Source organism: Urocitellus parryii, chromosome 12, assembly GCF_045843805.1.
Source record: "Urocitellus parryii isolate mUroPar1 chromosome 12, mUroPar1.hap1, whole genome shotgun sequence".
Classification (NCBI taxonomy): domain Eukaryota; kingdom Metazoa; phylum Chordata; class Mammalia; order Rodentia; family Sciuridae; genus Urocitellus; species Urocitellus parryii.
The window spans coordinates 19034090-19053365 of NC_135542.1; the positions used below are offsets into that span (position 1 = coordinate 19034090).

At 51.2% G+C, this 19276-nt stretch overlaps 1 protein-coding gene across 1 annotated transcript in view; it reads left to right on the plus strand.

The window, feature by feature from the left end:
• LOC144249643 (xylosyl- and glucuronyltransferase LARGE1-like) overlaps nt 1-18918 on the plus strand; it is a 255934-nt gene extending 237016 nt beyond the window's left edge. The window contains exons 11-13 of the mRNA XM_077791753.1: nt 10093-10239; nt 15364-15559; nt 17446-18918. Coding sequence (XP_077647879.1) covers nt 10093-10239; nt 15364-15559; nt 17446-17643 — 541 coding nt within the window. The 3' untranslated portion in view covers nt 17644-18918. The remainder of the gene's footprint in view (nt 1-10092; nt 10240-15363; nt 15560-17445) is intronic.
• The last annotated feature ends 358 nt before the right edge of the window (nt 18919-19276 follow it).

A 19276-nucleotide genomic window follows, 5' to 3' on the forward strand; every position in this document is an offset into this window, starting at 1 on the left:
TCTCTCTCTCTCTCTCTCTCTCTCTCTCTCTCTCTCTCTCTCTCTCACACACACACACACACACACACACACACACACTGCACACGCCCTTCACGGGCCACCTGCTCCCTGGCTCGGTTTGCACCACACCCAGGCCTTGTGCCAAGAGGGACCTGAAATCAAAATACTGTGGCTGCATCTCAGCCCCAGGTCTCAGGTTTCTCCTCAAACAAGGATGAACCAACCCTGTCCCTCTATGCCCCATGAGAATCATGAGGACATGAGGCCACAGCCATCTAGAGAGGACCCAGGAAGGAAGAAGCAAATGTTTCCGTGGAGCAGCCTCGGTGTGAGGCTCTGGACAAGTGCCACCTCTATGTGACAACCTAGTCGAAGACACATGCTTTTATGCTCGTTATACAAGTGAGAAGATTAAAACATAGGTCCTTTCCCCAAGGTCATTTGGATTCAAGTGGCAGAATACACTCTCAACCCAGGTCTCCGTCATTCCCAAAGAGCCCTCTCCACAGTGCCGCCCCCCGCAGTGTGTGGGGTTGCGTTCCGAGCCTTCATCCCTGTACTCTGACTGAGTCCCTCATGTGTGCCTGGCACCGAGCAAGAGCTAAAAAATTACCATGGCCGAGGATGTCCCCGGCCGCAAGCCCAGCAGAGCAGATAGATAATGAGCAGGTGGCCATCATCAGTGACACAGTGGTCCTAGCTGAGCGAGTCCCGGGAAGATGCAGACTTGTCATTAAGGGGGACATGTGGGGAGTCAGCAAAGCCAGCAGAGGTGAGGCGGCATGTGCAGGGGGACCAGCTCGTCCTGCTGGCTTTGCAAAACTTGAGACAGAGGGAGGCCGTCGTGGGGGAGAGCAGAAGCACGCTCCAGCCTGAATTTCTCCTCCCTCCTGTCCTCTTTTAATATCACTCGTGTAGGAGTCCCTGGGAACTTGTACAAGAACCACTTGGCTCCCTTCCAACTCGGGCTTGATCACACAGCGGGCTCTCGCGGGCTCTCGGGCATGTCGCGGCATGGGACTGGGCTGTTGAAGTGGGGGGCTCCTAACACTGACAAGCCGGGTCCTCTCCTGGCCTTCTGAAGCAGCCCTGCCTCCAGCCCGGTGGTTCCCAACAGTTTGTCACTTGTGTCAGCCTCCGTCATTCATTAGCGCTACACAGAGAAGCAGCCCAGCCCATCCTGCCGTGGAAGTGGACCTTCACAGGGGGCAGAGATGGAGCGGGGGCAACGGGAGGGTCCCAAGTGGTTGCAGTATCAAAGAGGACAGAGGCTCCCAGCAGTCACCTTGGTCAAAGCAAGATGCTCGGCAGAATTCTCCCCAACCAAGGGCAGTGGTCTCTGGAGCCAAGGGCAGAATCAGGAAAAGTCAAAGTTAGGTTTGACGGGAAGAGGACATGGCTGACCTTGGCCAGATCAGGGAGTCAAAGACAGATGATAATGGTTTGAGAAGCTCATGGTGGTGAAGAAAGGAAACAAGGGGCCAGGGCCCATGTGTCCTGCCCCACCACCCCACCCTGATAAAGCACTGCTTGTTTCCTGGCCTCAGCCCTAGTCAGTCCTAGGAGACGGGATCTGCCATGTGGGCAGCATTGTCCTTTAAGAAACCTACCTGAGCAAGCAGGCCGTGGCCTATTGCCTGCTCCCTGCATTGTTTGCTAACCACTCTCCCACCAGCTCCCTTGACCTTGAAGTTCAAGACATTCATTGCTTCTGTTGCAGGGTTGGAAAGACAGACAGGAGTCCCCACATTTGACAACCTTGGCCGAGTAGATGTGTGATTGCCAGTCTTTCCCAGTTCATTCTAAACTGGTGCTGTCCTTATTACTGTCATTGTTATTGTCATGTGATGGTGGTACCTGCCCGCTGCTCAGTGGTTACTAATGTACTCAGCCCTCTGAGCTTTGCATCTTCATCAGTCAACTGAGAACACTAGTACCAATGTCATAGGTTGCCCTGATGTTTAATCAGTGATACAAATGCTGTGCTGAGCTTAGGGCTTCATCCAAATACACTGAAGCACTTATTTTTATTTACTGATCAGCTACAATATTCTTTAGCAGTTATTACTGTTTATCAATCACTTACATTATACCAGGCCTGCTTTTGGAGATTCAGTTCTGCTGAATGTCATATGCTTCCTGATTACCAGAGTTCGGCAAGTACTGGAACACTTTGTCCTGACTGGCTAAGCCCTGCTTCTGGTCAGAGCACAGCTCTGGGTGCCCTAGGTCTCCGAATCCCTCTCTCACCACACTTAGAGCTCCATGCTGAGGTTATATCTATTCTTTCGGCTTGGTACCTAATGTCTCTGTGTCTGGCTTCATTAATATTCATTAGTTAAGGAATATATTATCTTACTTAGTTCTCTTAATAGCCAAGTCCATAAAGTATTATTATCAAGATAAGGAAACAAAAGCCCAGAGAGTTAAGAAAATTGCCCCTGATTATGCAATTACCCAAGTGGTGAAGTCGAGATAGAATCTACATCATCTGATTTAAAAGATCACACTCTTGGTCTCATGGTTCAGCCCCCCTTCACACCGGCCTCCCCTGGGGAGACATTCAGCCCTGGTGTGTGGAAAATCATGTCAGTCGGCTTCTCGTGAAATATCGGACTATATGGTCACACTCCATGTGGCAGCCCCGGAGCTGCGGTTGAAGAGCAGCTGCCTTGGTGCGGGGCAGGGTCTTGGTGGCTGCTGCCCCTGGCCATCCTGCCTGCTCCTTGCCCGCCAGCGCCCCCACTCACTCACAGTACTGGCCCCACCCCCAGCTGCTTGAGATGGTCCCTGATATAGACAGAGCCGGCAGGAGGTCCTTTCCAACCCTTTTGTTCCTGTTGAAACAGGACTATGCTTTCTCCTTTCTCTGGACCTGAGAAGCAGGCTCCTTTTCTAACTGCGTTTTCCTGGAGATGGCATCCAGTTGAGTTTGTGACACGTAAGCCCACACCAGAGGAAGAATCTGTTTCCAGGAACAGGGAGCAGAGTAGAATGTGTGAGAGCAGAGAGGTGGGAATTGGGTTGTTCGTCCTTTGGTAGGAACTGGCGAGTGACTCAAATCCTATTTGCAGGTAAGTTGTGCTCATTCTTGAGACTCCTGGAGGGGTCTAATAGCTTTATCAAAGGGCTAGCATTGGTCATGGGGTGTTACTCATTTTCTCCCCTAGGAACCACAAAAGCTAATTTCCTCCACCCTGGGTCACTTAAAATGAAACTAAATTTTTTTTTTTTTAACAAAAGGGATACTTGTTACAACTTAGCTGCATGATTTTGCCGTAGATGAGTCCCCAAGTCCTGCTTCTGCTATGGTAGCCAGGCCTACATCTCGCCACCAGTGTGCATCCAGGATGGGGTATGAGGTGATAGTGTGGGGTCCGGGGTTCTGTTCCTTAGTAGCTCTCCAATCCTGCCCTGTGTGACTTGCTGCATTTCTGCAGAGCTAGAGGAGTGCCAGTCTAGACAGCATCGCCATCTCACCCACCCTTTCCAGGTCTTGGTGAGTGCTCCTGGTGCTCCTCCGGGTGCCACTAATCAAAGGCAAAGCCACCGGTGACTCCGCACTGCCCAAGTCAACGTCAGTCACCACCTCTCGTTGTACTTGACCTCTCGGCAGCACCTCACTGCTGCTGATGCCTCATGGATACACCTCTTTTCTTTTCCCTCTTGATGTGAGTGGCCGTGAGCCATGGAGTGTGCGTGGTCTCCAGAAGGCCAGGAGGCAGATTTCTGGGGTTAGACCTTGGGCATCTTTGGGGGAAGGGGTGTTCTGCCCACCTTAGGGGAAATGCCTGCGGTGCTCCCCTCCTTCCTCTCTGCCCCCATGTCTAGTACCCTCCCTACCCCTCGTTCTGAGCTTGTCACTGTAGCCTCCGTGCTGTCCCTTGAGCACACACCTCCTTCACAGTGAGGTCTGCTGCACCTGGAAAACTGTGACTCCAGACAACACGTGACCTGCCCCCACCTGCTCCGCGGAGAAGCTCACGTCTCTCCTTCCTGAGGCCAGCCCTGACCGCTCGTCGCCCACTCCCCACCTCAGGCATTCCTAAGCCCCTTCCTCAGCTCCGTTCTCCCCCCCACACACACACAATGTCACTTTCCAACGTACTACATAGCTCACCCACTGTGCTGGCTCCCTATGTGTCTCCCCCCACACACTAGGAGGTACGCTCCCTGAGGGCAGGAACAGGTACACAGACAGCCCTGGGCATTGTGGAAAGAGCAGTAACTGAACAAGAACAAAGTGGCCGAATCAGCTCTTGGCGGACCTCTCAGGCAGCAGGCAAGGCCAGGATTGGTGTCACCCCTAACCCTGGGCCGCCGTGTGAGAGGAGGGGAAGCAATCATAACCAAGCCTGGTGTGTGCTGTGTGTTATTATCTGCCAGGCTCTGTTAAGGCCCTTTCCACTAAGAATCCAGCTCCCCACAGACGCCCTCAAGGACTAACACTGCCATCACCACCCCGTCTCCCAGAACCAGAGACCGCAGAACCAAGAGGGCACGTTGGCAGCCAGGGTGCCCCTCCCGCTCCAGGGCCCAGGGTCTCCTTCCCCACTGTGACCCAGAGAGGCGGTGTTTTAGTCAGGGTTTTTGCTGCTGTGACTCAACGACCCCGCCAGAGCAACTGTAGAGGGGGAAAGGTTTGTTTGAGGGCTCGCGGTTTCAGAGGTCTCAGCCCTAGACAGCAGGCCCCCTCCTCGGGACTCATGGCAGGAGAGTGTGCTGGAGGGACGCAGCTCACATCAGGGTGATCAGGAAGCAGAGAGAGGTCTCCACTTGCCAGGTACAAATGTATACCCCAAGCACGCCCCTCCCCTCCTCCAGCTCCCCTGCCCACCTCCAGTTAGCACTCAGCCAGTCCCATCGGGGGTAGTCACTGATTGGGTTACGGCTCTCACTACCCAGTCACTTCTCCTCTGAACCGTCTTGCACTGTCTCGCACGTGAGCTCCTGGGGGACACCTCACATCCAAACCCTGACAGGTGAGGTCCTAGGAAGCGCACTGTGGCTGGCTGTTCCCTGTCTCCTCTGAGACATTCCCGTGGCCTCTTCATGCCAGGGACCTGGGCTGTTTCCCTGGTTAAAGCACCTGCCTGCAGGAAAGGACAAAGTTAAAAAGACAGACAGAGGGAGGGGAGTGTGTGAGGCCAACTTCCAGGGTCTGTCTGGGGTCTGGTACCTGAGCGCTGAGGAGGCCCGTCCAGCAGGCAGTCCGCCCTTCCCTGCCATCTCCCGGGCTTATACTGAGCCCCGCGGGAGGCTGCGACCTCACAGCCTCCACTCACTCCCTGGGCTTAGGAAGCCTCTGGACTCACTCGTGGTGCCCCCTGCCCATCAGCTCTGCGGGAGAGGGGCGGGAACCCCTGGCACACTGAGTGACTTGGGAGAAAGGGGCCGAGGGAATGTGAGACACCCAGGAGGAGCTTCAGGGCTCGGCAGATGAGCTCTCCCCAGCACACAGTTTCCCTGCCAGGCAGCCACCCGGCACTGGAGGAGGTGAATTTACTGTGTCGAAAAACCTGGGCTGTTTTGGACATGAAGAAAGATTCAGAGGGCTGGCGGGAGATGAAGGTCCAATCCTCTGTTTTCATAGATGAGCAGCCAAAAACAGTAACACAAGCAAGGAGTGTTACCTTTCTGACTGTCCCCTGCCCGTGCCCACTCTCTCGCCCTGAGCCCACTCTCTGGCCCTGAGCCCACCAGCCCACTGAGCTGCAAAAGGGGAAGAGGATGCATTGCTAATCTAAGTCAGGCACCGCTGAGGCTCTAGAACCCTGCAGGCCAGAGCTAGCGTCCCCATCTTCACTTGTGGGTGAGGAACCTGTGACTAGAAGGCTGTTCAGTGTGCCCAAGGTCAGAAGAAAGAGGGGCAGTTGGGCTCCCAGACACTTACGTGTGGGTGTTCCCCATCTTCTCAGCAGGGTCCCCCGGTGCTCGGGTAGATGAGCCTGAGTTCCTCAGCCCAAAACGTGGCCATAGGTTTATGAATAATTTTGCAGGGATCCTTTTTTAAATATTAGCAAGAATTCCTTAAGGCAGACACTCTGATGTTACTACTATTAATGTAAAGTGGTTTATATTTTGGGATGAAGAAATTTGCATATATTTATCAAGAGTTAAAAATTATTAATCCATAGAGATTCTTTTCCTCTTGACTACTCTGCCCCTTCTCTCTCCACATTTGGCAAGGATCTTGAACAAGAAGCAAGGCAGTGTACCAGCCAGGGTCCTCCAGAGAAATAGAACCAATGGGAGAGATAGAGACACAGAGAGATCTAGAGATATGGATGGATGGATGGATTGAAAAAGATACAGCAGGTCTAAGGAATTGGCTCACATACTTGTGAGTGTTGGCAGGTCTGGAATCCATAGAGCAGATCAGCAGGCAAGAAATGCAGGAAGAATTTCTGTGTTAAACTCCTGAGGCTGAGTTCCTTCTCTCTGTCTGTCTCTCTGCATTTTAATTCTGTATTTATTTTATATTTTTCCATATTTTAATCAATGCATTATAATTATGAATAATGGTGGGCTTCGTTGTTTCATACATGTGTGTACAGATGATATAACATTATACTTTTTTCCATGAAAGCTCAGTATTTGTCTTATCCCTTTAGCTAACTGACGGCCTTATCAAGGGTAATCTTTCCTTAAAGTAGTTGTAGATGTTCTTTGTATCTTCCCTGTGACATCTAGGCTAATGTTTGGCTAACACCAGACACAGTACCCTAGTCCAGTGGACATATAAAACGAACCATCGTAAGCAGCAGTTGTGAGTTCTGTGCTCTGTTCGGGCTGGGCTTGGCCCCAGGCACTGCCACATACACTCTGCTATTCCTCATCAACATGCTGTACACGTGCACAAACTCTGGGACTCAGATTGGTTACAGTGACTTGCCCAGGAGGCCATCTCTGATAGAGTCAAACCTGGCTTCCAGGATTTTCTGATTACCACTCCACAAGACTGCCTTCCAAAAGCTTCAGTGCGAAGAATTTAGATTCAGCAATAGAAGATAGAAGTGTCACTCAGCTTATCAGGACTGGACCTGGAACTCAGGTCTGTTGGCTCCCAAGCCCGCCTTCGTGCACACCATAGAGCCCCCTGGCTTCCAGAAAATTCGCAGTCCCTGCAGACTAATGCTGGCAGCAGATTGTTCACCCCTGGCCAGCAGGTCCCAGCCGAGGCAGGATGTTCCAACCGCGCATGCTGCAGAGGGACAACAGCTGTCATTACCTCCTCAATAAACAGATGTGCTCCAAGTCCGGGCCCTGCAGCCACTCTATTGCTGAGACAGCCTCATAATGAGATACTTTCAGGGCATCAATATCGAAACCTCCTTGAATGGAGCCTGAAATGAACCTATCTAGTGACAAATCCATCTTTGTGGCAGTTTGCATTTCAGGGAGATTAAAGGGAATTTGCAGAAAGTCCTCCAGAATCTAATGCTGTCCATGCAGAGGGAAATAAGGCTGGCGAGGGCTCCATCTGGAAGGCCTGCTGCTCTCCAGGTCTATTTACTCTGGATATTGCAGAATATCGATTAGGGTTGTTTCATTGCAAGGAACAGAAACCAATGCAAGGTAGTTTAATTAAAATAAAAAGAAGTTAAAGGAAAAGAAACAAAAAATTGGGTGGTACATCTTATGGAATCAAAGTAGGATTTGGAAAAACAATACGGAAGCATGAAATTAACCAGGGCAGCTCTAGGCCTCTCTAGCAGAAGTTCCAAAGCCCGCAGTGCCCTGTCTGACAGAGCGCAAGTCAGCTGTAAAGTTTCCCAGTTTCTATTTCTGTGTATATTTCCAAGGGTGAGAACTAGACTCATTCAGCTTGTGTCATGTGTCTACCCCTAAACAGCCTGCCCTGGCCAGGGGTGCAGGGATCCAGGCAGAGCTCTGTGAGTTGTTCCTAAGTGTACTGGCCACAATAAAAGGGGCAATTATTTTTTTTTTAACAGGACACTCCCCAAAAATGGCTGCTGGAATAACTGTGATTGTAATAGTAATTATTTGAGGCTTACATGGGTAAAAGACCTGGTATTTAGAGATCTCTGTACCTATGGTGTGCATGTGTGCATATATTTTTCCTTAATGAACCCCTTTATAATTCAGCCCTCTCAGTCTCCAACTCAATTTCCGTTGCATCATATCTTAAAATCACCAGCTGCAGATGCAATCTTGTGCCCCAATTTAGAGATACTTATCCTCAGGCTTTTAACATATTAAGTCATTTAGACAAGATGCAAACACCACCCCAGCTGAGGACAGCTGTTTGTTACCCTGTATCTCTAAGGACCAAGCACATAGTAGGTGCTCAGTATTTACTAAATGAGTAGCAACCATCCACCAATATAGGGACACTTTCTTCCATGCCCTGAGGTCCCAGGGGCTTTGCCATCTTGACCCAAGAATATAATTTTTTTGACTCATGTCTCATCCTTACCACCTGGACTCAGTAGATAAGGACCACATTTCCTAGGGAACAGGTAAAGGGCCACAGCTCTGCCATATGTAGTATAAGTTGGATATAAAAGAGATGCTGCCTTGACCCTAGATGCCCCGTGGTGGAGGAGGGAATCGTGAGTGTTTGAAAACTGACATCATTGTTCAGACAGACAAAGCAGGCCAGGACAGGCTGACTCACGCCTCTGGCCCTCACACTGGCTAAGTATAGCTCAGCCCCATTCTCTCTCACTGCCATCCTTACAGATCTCCTCTGAAATAGTAACACGAGGACTCTACATCACCTGGTGTAGAGTTGACTTCAGCATAAGAATAAAAAATGAACTAGAAATGACATTCCAAGGGTTCCAAATGAGCCTCCAGTTCATCTCTCCAGCTACCTCTTCTCCAAAGGGAGCTGGTAAGAACCTTAACCCAGAGTGGCTTCAGAAGACATTCTGACCTGGTCCACATTTCCCCTCATGGCTCCTTGACACCAAGCCTGGCCAATGTCCTTCTTGATCTGTGTTTCTGTTCTGTGCCACACTGCACTGGGGCAGCGTAATTACTGATAGTAGGACTAGTCTTGCAGATCAGCCTTAGTCCCTGCTCATACAAAGGCTCAAAATTTTGTTCAGTGGCGTGACCTTAGTAACACAGCAATAAGCTCTTATAGGCTATGGGGAGGGAGGGTGCTTCTTCCAGTATTTTTCAAAATGTCTTCGAGTACTTATTATTTCCCCAAGGGAGGCTGCTTGCTCTCTTCTGGTGATTAACTCAGTGATGAGGCATTGAGACTCAGAAGTCAGTGGTCTGAGCAGGAAAGTGGAATGACATACCACATTTATAGCCAACAGAGATCCTAAAGATCAAGGTAGGGAGTAATGACAGTCTCCATGCCTGCCCTGCACCAGGTGTGCCAAGCAGTGTCATCACCTGGCTCACAGGACCTCCAGGAGGCAGACACTATTGCCACCATTCTGGAGGAACCCAAGGTAGGGAAAAGCTAAATGACTTGGCCAGAATGGCAAGACTCACTGAGTGGCATTACCAGGATTCAAATCCAGTCTGTGCTCACTCAAAGCATCATGCCGGGTGGCCCTCCCTGAGCTTCTGTTCCCTTTCCAAGGGTGGCCGAGGAGCTGGAGAAGAGCAGACAAATCCAGAGGTCAGGAGCGTCTCCAGGGAGCAGAGCCGAAGGCTGGGTGTGGAGGCAGGAGCTAATGAGAGATTGCAGAACTCTCCTCCGGCACGTGGCGGACCAGAGCTCTGACATGCCTGGCTGGGTGCTGGCTGTGTAGGGACAGTCGGGGTCCGGGGCACAAGTCTGGCTCCTTTCAAGACTCAGGGTCCAGACTGTTCTTCTGGTTGAGAAGTCACAGGCTGGTGAATCTCTCCCCACCTTTGTGGCCACCTGCTCTTGGGTGGCCAGTGGGAAGAGGGGTAGAAAGTCCTGTGAGCCCTTCTGCTGCTCCTGACTCTGGAAGGAGCACCCCGCAAGTGTGCAGGAGGCTGTCCCAGGCCTTCCTCTTGTGCAGCATCTGGGAAGCTGCTCAGCCTCTCTGGGCCATTCACTACCAACCCTCACAAGGGAAGGACTTTGGCCTGGAATCACAGACACCCGCTCTTTCTCTGCCCACCCCCTCTTTCCAGGAAGTCTGTCATCCAGCTTGACCTCGCCAATACCAAGAAAGCAATGATTGTCCCCGCGTTTGAGACACTGCGCTACCGGCTGTCTTTCCCCAAGTCGAAAGCAGAGTTGCTATCAATGCTGGACATGGGGACCCTCTTCACATTCAGGTAAGTGGCCCTCACTGCTGTCCTCTGGGGTGCCTAAAGGACTTTTCTCCTGGGAAACCCAGACACCAAGGCTGTTGACCCAGAAGTTGGTGGGGGTAATATGCATGGGTCCATTGGAAGGCAAAAATAAAGCCAGTGTCCTTGCAACCCCCCACCCTGGCCAATGCACATGGTTTGCATTGTCCATGACGACAGGTGTGTGTCTAGGTGGACGGGCATGTTTAGGTCAGAAGGCCGGTCATGCTTCTTTTCATGTTTTTCTAAACTGATCTCAGACCCCTTCTCCGTCTCCTGACCTGAATTCTCCTTGGGGCATTCCCTCCCTGGGTGAACAGTTTCATTCTGTGAGCAGCCTGGGTGTTCCCTTTTTCTTTTTGGTGTGAGTGGTCTGTTTTCTAAGCCCTTTGGGACTGCGACGAGCAGTAGTTACTTCAACTTAAAGTCACCGAGGTGACACCAGAGTTGCACAGACCCCCTTCAGGAGCTGACTTTCCTGCTGCCCAAGTGACAGATGCAAACAAAACCCTCATTTCCTAGGACCTGCGTCCTGCAGGGACCTGGCAGGGCGCTACCCTGCTTCACATCCAGAAGGCCCCAGGAGACTCGGCAACTGCACAGGTGCAAATGGGTTCTGGCTCCGGAGCACAGGCCCGGGCAGCATGATGTGTGACAGTGGGGGACAGGGGAGTAGGAGTCCTGCTGGGTCTCTTGATTGAGCAGTCAGAGGAGAGCTGTGCTTCAGCCTGCTTTCTGTTAAAGTGAATCCTCGAAACAATGTAGGAATGGTCAACACTTCCTTGGAGTTCAAAAGCATACAGCTCTAGGCAGTCTGAATTGTCCTGCAAAGACTGTAGTCATAGCAACTTAGGTTTTCATCTCATACAGCTTCTAGAAGTTTCTAAAGCTTTCCTCCAACTGTTTTGTGAAAATAACTCCATCAAGTAGGATGTCCATTCAGCAGTTTAGAAATTACCAGTTTTGTACGTTTTATGGAGCATGGAGAGGCCCTGGAGGTGCCAGGACTGCACCCCATCCTTTGTCCTCCATCCAGAATTCTGGAAAACAACCCAGAAGAGCTAATTCCTCCCAAACCACTGCTTTCCAGAAATAATACCAACTGCCATTTGTTGAGTGCTTTGCATGAACCGGGATCTGTGATCAGCCCATTTAATCCTCAGAACAAACCCGAGGTGGATACCGGAAAGAAACAAATAGACCCTGAGGTTCTGAGAGGTCAAATAATTTGCCCATTGAAAAGCATCCAGGAAATGTCAGAGCCAGGATTCAGCCCGGCCTGAGGGACCACTGAACCTGTGCTCTTCACTGACCCAGCACCGGGCTGCTGAGTCCTGACTGCTCACACGAAGCCACGTTTGAAGCTGCAGAGTAAAAACCTACTCCTGGAAATTCGAGACCAAGCCTTCATCTGAGTCCCCTGCAGTTGCCATAACCTGGTGGCTGAACACCTGGCAAGTTTCCAAGATGTTCTTCCTTCCATCTCCAACCCCAGGTGATTTGAGAAATCATTTCACAGCCATGTCCGTGGGCGTGAGAGCTGGGGTCCCGCCTGCTGTGTCCGTGATTACTGCTCCCGCTAACAGCTTGCAAGCCACCATGCCAAGTGCTAAATTACAGACCTTCCCTCCGAGAGATTGCTTTTGTCACCTGCTCTCCAAGTAACGAACACTTAAGCCTCTGAGCAGCTGAAAGCAACTCCCGGCCACACCTGGGCACCCCCCCCCCACGTCCTCTTGGGGTGTGGCTCTCGGAGCAAGGACCCTGGGAAAGTAGCATCTCATCGCCTGGGTCCTTGTTAGAAATGCAGAGTCTCGAGCTCCAGCCAGAAGTCCAGAATCAGAAACCCTGGAACTGGAACCGACCTTCCCCGTGTCTCTGACGTGTACCTGAGCTTCAGAACCTCAACAGCGTCCTGTGAGGTGCAGCCGGGAAACAGCCATCTGAGCCCTGTTCTGGAGGCTACCTGATGTGGCTGGTCTCCGTCTCAGCCATGCCCTGAAGTCCAGTGTCTGTTGGACTGACAGCAGGTTCCTGGGGGCAGTTTTCAAGCTGTGGCTTGCTTCAATGGCAGGTTAATTGCAACGTCCCTGCATCCTGTGCGGCCCAGCCTTTCAGCACGCGGTCAGCGTTCCAGACTGAGCAGCTTCTCTCTGCTCAGCCAGACGAAGGGAACTGACCCATCCCTGCCCTTCCCTTCTCTCTCTTTTGTGTATTGTAATAAGCCCAGAATTTAGATTCGAAAGATGGAGAACAAACAAAACGTTCATCAGTACACTGATAACACAGACAGCGAGACCACTGTGGACTGACATCCTATTCAGGAGGCGAACGAGGAGAAATAATGAGAATGTTCTCAGTTTTCAAGGAATCACCACGCATCAGACACTGCCCTTTGTACTTTATGTGAATTAATTCACTTGATCACCAGGGATTATGATTTCCTTGTTTACCAAGACGAGGCAACAAAGGTGCAGGGGAGTTATCCTGTGGACACCTGCTGAATGACAGAATGCACACCCACGACCAGCATTCTAAACCATTTTGTTAAACTGCCTTTAGGGAGCTAGTATATTTTGAATGTCTCTGGCCAGCTCTCTGCCAAGTTCTTCCCATCATCTCATTTAAACTTCTTGGAAATTCAACAAGATAGGTGTTGTTTACCCCAGCTGATACAAGAAGAAACCAAAGCCTAGTTAAAGTATTTTGTTATGCAAGATCCTCAGCTCCTGAGTGGTAGAGGTGGGATTTGAACCTTGGCCCAAAGACTCGACTGTGCTGTGTTTGGAACCTAATACAGGCTCCTGGTCATCACCCATGCTGGACAGATTCTGTCCAAGGCACTAAGTGTCAAGAGTACCTGTTCAACAAAATAACAAATAGAAAATCAGCTATTTGGGGGCCTAGTTTTTGGCTGAGGCTTGTGATTGACAGCTGTCACAATATTCTTTTTCACACTCCACTAAAGTAGCGTTACTCAGCCTTTTTCCAGTTAAGTGACTGGTTTTGGTGGACATCGCTGCAGTGATGGGCTGGGGGTCAAGGTCCTGCCTTCCCCAGCCTGCCTGTCTCATCCAGCAGCACTTCTTAATGAAAACCCACCTGTTGGTCAGTGCTCATTCGGCCACACTGAGGGTTGGACGACAGTACAGTGTCAGTGAGGAACGAGCAAATGAAGGGAGCAGTCGCGTTCTGTCATTAGAGCACACCCTGCCACCCTCAGCCTGTACAGAGCCTTCCCTAAGGAGATGAGAGCCAGCACTTCCTGTTCCTTTCTCCTGCAGCTCCTCTGTTGGGTTCCCACCCTCCATTCCGTCTCCCCTGCAACGCCAGAGCTATGTGTGGAGTGTTCCTATCCCACTCCACACCCCGTCTTGTGTACCCCACAAGTTTTAGGTTCCTCGCTTGTTCACTCCATTATTCAATTTGAGTGCAACCATTGAGTGCTTTTTCCATTGTCCAGAGAGCATAGGGAATGGTGACATACAAGGATGGTTTTCCAAAAGTGGGTCAGAGTGCGAGTCCTGAGCTTGAATCCCAGCTCCACCACTGTACGATTTATAACCTGACATTGGGTAAGTTGTAAGAATTAAAAATCTGTATGGGCCAGGTACAGCGATACATGCCTGTAATCCCAGTGGCTCAGAGCTGTAGAGGAGGATCACAAGTTCAAGGCTAGCCTCAGCAACTTAGTGAGGCTTTAAGCACTTATCAAGAACCTGTCTCAATTTTAAAAATGAAAAAAAGGGGGGGTACTAGGGATGTGTCTCAGTGGTTAAGCACCCCTGGGTTCGATTCCTGGTACAAAACAAAAATAAAAACAAAAAAATACACACACACACACACACACACACACACACGCTATGTGCATGTTTTTTAAAAAAAGTTCTAATACATAAGGTTAATAAATACTAGCTTCTTGCCATTATTATATGGTGATATTCATTTTCTATGCTGTAGAACAAAGCACCACAAACATAGCAGCTTAAAACAGTTCAGATTTATGGCCTCACTGTCTATGGAGTCTGGTCCAGACCCAGAGAGTTGGCAAAGCCACAGTTCTCCAGCCCACATGCTTCCCTTCCCAGCTCCGGGGCTGCTGGTGCAATTCCTTCTCTTGTGATTGCAGGCTGAGGTTCCTGTGCTTCTGCTAGCTGCTGGCCCGTCACCCCTCTCAGCTCCTGGAATCTAGTCCTGTCCTGTGGCCCCATAGAACCCTCTGCTCTCAGCAGGGCTCCTCCTTCTACATTAAGACCTGAAGGTTCATGTGATCCAGTCAGACCACCTCCACAACCTCCTGTTTAATTAATCCAGGGCCATTCAATTAATAACCTTAACTATGTCTACAAAACTCCCTTTTGCTGTCTAATATAACATGATCACAGGAGTGGTGTCCTACTCATAGGTTATGCCCCAAGGTTATGCCCCAGAGAGTCACCAGTAGGAATAATTGCAGTTGTCAACGAGATCAACCTGTAGTTGGTTCCACAGAAATGACAGAGCTTCCAGGAGCTCACTAACCTTTTCACAGGGAACATCTCATTAGTGAAGGATGTGGACAACCAATGGTATCAGTCTCCTGGGGCTGCTATGATAAAATCCTTAAAACTAGGTAGCTTCACATAACAGAAATTTGTTTTCTCACAATTCTGGAAGCCAAAAGACCAAAGTCAAAGTATCTACAGGTTCATACTTTTCCCAAAGGCTCTAGGGAAGACCCCTTCCTTGCTTCTCTCTGCTTCCTTCCGGTGGTTGTGGGCAGTCCTTGACACCCCTTCATCTGCAGACAGGTCCCTCAGTCTAATCTCTACCTCCATCTTCCCATAGTAGAGTTCCAGAGTGTGCCTGAGTCCAGATTTTCCTCTTCTTATAAAGACACCAGCCATTGGATTAGGGTGGGCCCTAATCTTGACCTCATCCTGACTTGACTATATCTGCAGAGAACCTATTTCCAAGTAGGTCACCTTTCCAGGCTCTGGGTCAGGATGTGAGCATGGTTCTGCAAGGACGCAGCAGCCCACCTGTTAGTATCTCTTCTTCCCTCAAATCAGCCGGCTCTGGAAAGGCCTCTTCCTTCCCTTCACTCAGGGCTTTCCTCTGTGTGCCCAGGTACCACGTCTGGACAAAAGGCCATGCACCCACAAACTTCGCCAAGTGGCGGACCGCCACCACGCCTTACCGGGTTGAGTGGGAGGCTGACTTCGAGCCATACGTGGTGGTGCGTCAGGACTGCCCCGAGTATGACCGGAGGTTTGTGGGCTTCGGCTGGAACAAGGTGGCTCACATCATGGAACTGGATGCGCAGGTGAGAACAGCGTCTGGGGCTGGGGACAGAGGCTTGGATCTCACAGCTGAAGGGTGACCTGGGGACAGAAAACAGGGTCTGAAGAGGGAACAAGATGTGTTCAGGACCCAGAGTGGGAACCTGGCAGTGCTGGTCCTCAGGCTGTGGTTCTCAAGCCATTGCTTTCTTCCACCCTGGTACGAGAGTCAGGTTCCTGATACTGCTCAGCACTCAGCCTCTGAGTCGCAGAAGGGACACAGAGCATCCTAAGGGTTCAATGTACTTGGCACTAAGCTCACCACAGGCACGGCTCACCTAAAAGAATGGTGATTTTTAGGCAGCATTTAGTCTTTTTAAAAATATTTTTTAAAACTTTTTTAGTGGCAGCCACATCAGTGTATATAGCAGCTCAATTGACAGTAGCTAAACTATGTAACCAACCTAGGTGTCCTTCGATAGATGAATGGATAAAGAAAATGTGGTATATATATTCAATGGAATATTACTCAGTTTTAAAGAAGAATGAAATCATGGCATTCGCTGGTAAATGGATGGAGCTGGAGAATATCATGCTAAGCAAAATAAGCCCCAGCCCCCGGTCTTTTCTCTCTGTGCAGTTCCCCAGCCACCTCCGGCTCAAGCACAGGGTAGCTATTCCTTAGCAAGACCATCCCAGATTTGGAAAAAGTACAGATTGGATGCTGCGTGTTGGCCCTCCATGAGCTTCACCACAGGGACTTCGCAATGGTCCCACTGTGTTTAAGAGCAGTCCCAGGTGACCGAGAACCACTGGGCCTGAGAACCGCTGATGTCAGAAGAAGGTGCTAGAACAGCGTCCATATTGCACGACAGAAAGCTGTTTTCATAGCACCTGGTGGGAGCCCAGAGCTGCCCGCGGGCTGCAATGTGGCGTCAGCCTCAACTGCTGCTAGAAAGAATGGTGGTCTAGTGTCCAGCCAGGTCGTGAGGTGAACCAGTTCAAAGAAAGCTCATCTTGCGGTACTTTGTTTCTGCAGCTTAGCAGAGCAGTGTTAGGCATTCTCCTTTCTTTGCCAGGAACACATCAGACACGATTTTACCCTTTCCGTGACTTAATGGGGGCACACCCGACAGGTCACAGCGCTGCACCCAGGGGGCTATCGGTCCTCTCGGGGCGCTCCGTCCCTGTGCCCCAGACACAGCCGGGCTGGGCGAGTTCTCGCATTTTGTCTTCGCGGTTTCTCCCACCCCTTCCTTGCTCGGCTGTCAGTGTTGCTGCCTCCGTGTTCCACCTGGGATGGGCGCTGTCCCCTGTCCCCAGTTGACCTCTCTGGGTTTATCCTCCTCTGCTCTGAGCTGGGGAAACAGATGACCAGGATCAGGAGTAAGAGGCAGAAGGAGGGCGCACTGCGTTCCCTGGGAGTTACGTGTCCTAAATTTGTGTCACCAATTTTGGCTCTTCGGAGGCAGGCCTTTTATTTTTGGACTGAATTTTTATCTGGGTTCTGCCAGGTCGAGGGCTCGTAGGAAGGAGGAGTCGGGGACAGCTTTGTCCTTGAAAAGCTTCAGTCCTGTGCAATGTTTGTTTTTATTTTCTTCTTTTTTTTTTTTTTTTTGTCCCGTTTTGAACTTATCTGTGGATGTCAGTCGTTGGGACAAGAGACCGTCCCATGCTGCCTCATCCTAGAGCTACCACGTGGGTGTGCGCTCACGTCTGTCAGGGCCTTTAAGGGGCCTGGGGGCCAGCTCAGCGCTGTCCCTACAGTGGTGCATCCAGGCAGATGTTATTACTTCCACCTTGATTTTGAGCAGCCCAAGGCTCAGATCAGTCAAGTACCTGCGGGGGTCAGGCTGTCCCCGTGCCGCCTGCTGTCCCCCAGGTGGTTGATGAACTCGGCGTCACCCTCTGCCCTTCTCTTTCTCTCCAGGAATATGAGTTCATCGTGCTGCCCAACGCCTACATGATCCACATGCCCCACGCCCCCAGCTTCGACATCACCAAGTTCCGTTCCAACAAGCAATACCGCATCTGTCTCAAAACCCTGAAGGAAGAGTTTCAGCAGGACATGTCCCGCCGCTATGGCTTTGCCGCCCTGAAATATCTCACGGCCGAGAACAACAGCTAGCACCGAGAGGCCACCGCTAGGGAGAGACATGCCACAGGGGACGAGCGACTGGCTGTTTGGGGCCCAGCCTTCAAAGTCGAAATTGAGCATTTGGGGTTTCATTTTTCTTTGTCCCTTTGGCCCTGCCGGGCTGCTCTCGCTGCAGAGTTCTTGACAGGGACGCAGCCAGCTGCAGAGAGTTTGGCATTCCCAGGGCGTAGAATTCCCAGGCCTGGCGACACAAGTCTCCTCAAGAAGGGACCTAGAGGGGAGAGCGAGGAAGGGGTTATCATCTTACCACAAAGCCACAAACCGAGACAGGGCTTCCAGATATTCTTATGGCTTTTTAATAGTCATGGGTCCCCTGGTAGCTGGAGGTGGGGAGTTACAGTGCTGGGGTTTACTCATCCCGGGAAATAGGAGCACGTCGTCTGGTCCTTCAGAGGAGACCTTCCTCACCCTGCAGCGGAGTTCGGCACCCAAGGGGAGGGCTGACCAAGGATGGGAACTAGCCATTGGGAAGAACCCCGTGGGGACACCGGATACAGAGGGACCTGGAGTTGGGCTGGTCGATTCTTTATCCTCAAAGTCACTCCTGTTTTCTTTTGATTTGCTTTAGTTTGGGGGATTAAGTTTATTTTTGGTCCGGGAATCCAAACTAGAAAATCTGGTCCTCTCAGGCTCTCAAGGAGAGTCAACTGCCTCAACCAGCGTCCCCTGTCAGCAGTGGCCCCATGAGGAGGACAGGAATCTCCAGCAACCATCCAGACCTGGGCAGCTGGCGCTCCTCACCCCAGGCCCCTCTCCAGGACCCAGGGCTGCGACGGGGACTGCAGAGACACAGCTCCTGGTGTGCGGTCACGTTTCCCATGGGCAGCGGCTGGGTCACGAGGAAAAGGCTTTGAAGGAGCTGTTTCGGTGCACACAGAAGGGACAACCCTCTCAGGCCTGCAGAAGAACTCGAGGCATTCCCGGGTGCCCGATGCTGAACACTCGTGTGACCCTGGGGGAGGCCCCCAGGGAAAGGATGGAGCTGGGGTTCCTCTGTTCTTGCCCACTTCCCTGTGGAGGGGAGGAGGTGGCCACCTGAGTGTCCCCTGGGGACCTGTCCAGGGGGGCAGGCACCTTCACCGCTCCACAGACGGAGGAGACACTGGACTTTTTACCCGTTTTCTTTACTCTTCAGTATTAATGTTGTGTTTACACTGATGAGAACACACGAGTGGACGCCCCTGCCCTGCGCCGGGCTGTTGGTATGGCCTTGCCATGTGACCAGGGAAAGCAGCACTCAATAAAGGAAAGTACTGACTGTTTCTCCCGCTCCCTCCCCTCGCTCCTGTAGGAAGCTGCAGAGACACCCCACAGGGTGAGCTCAGAAGGCAGCTTGAACGTCAGCCTTCCTTTTCTCTCCTTGCCTGAGGTTAGGTCTCACTTTACCCTCTAACCCTCAAGCCATTTCCAAACTCTCCATTCAGCTTCTGTTCTCACCACTGAAGTCTGGGGTTTTATGGCACCGCGTGTGCAAATCGTGGGAATCAGTAGAAAAACGGACATCATGGGTCCCCTGGTCCTGCCAGTCACACATCCCTGATTTTGCAGTGGCCTGTGTTACCTGCTCAGGTGGAGGTGAACCTGAGCCTGCGAGCAGAAATGG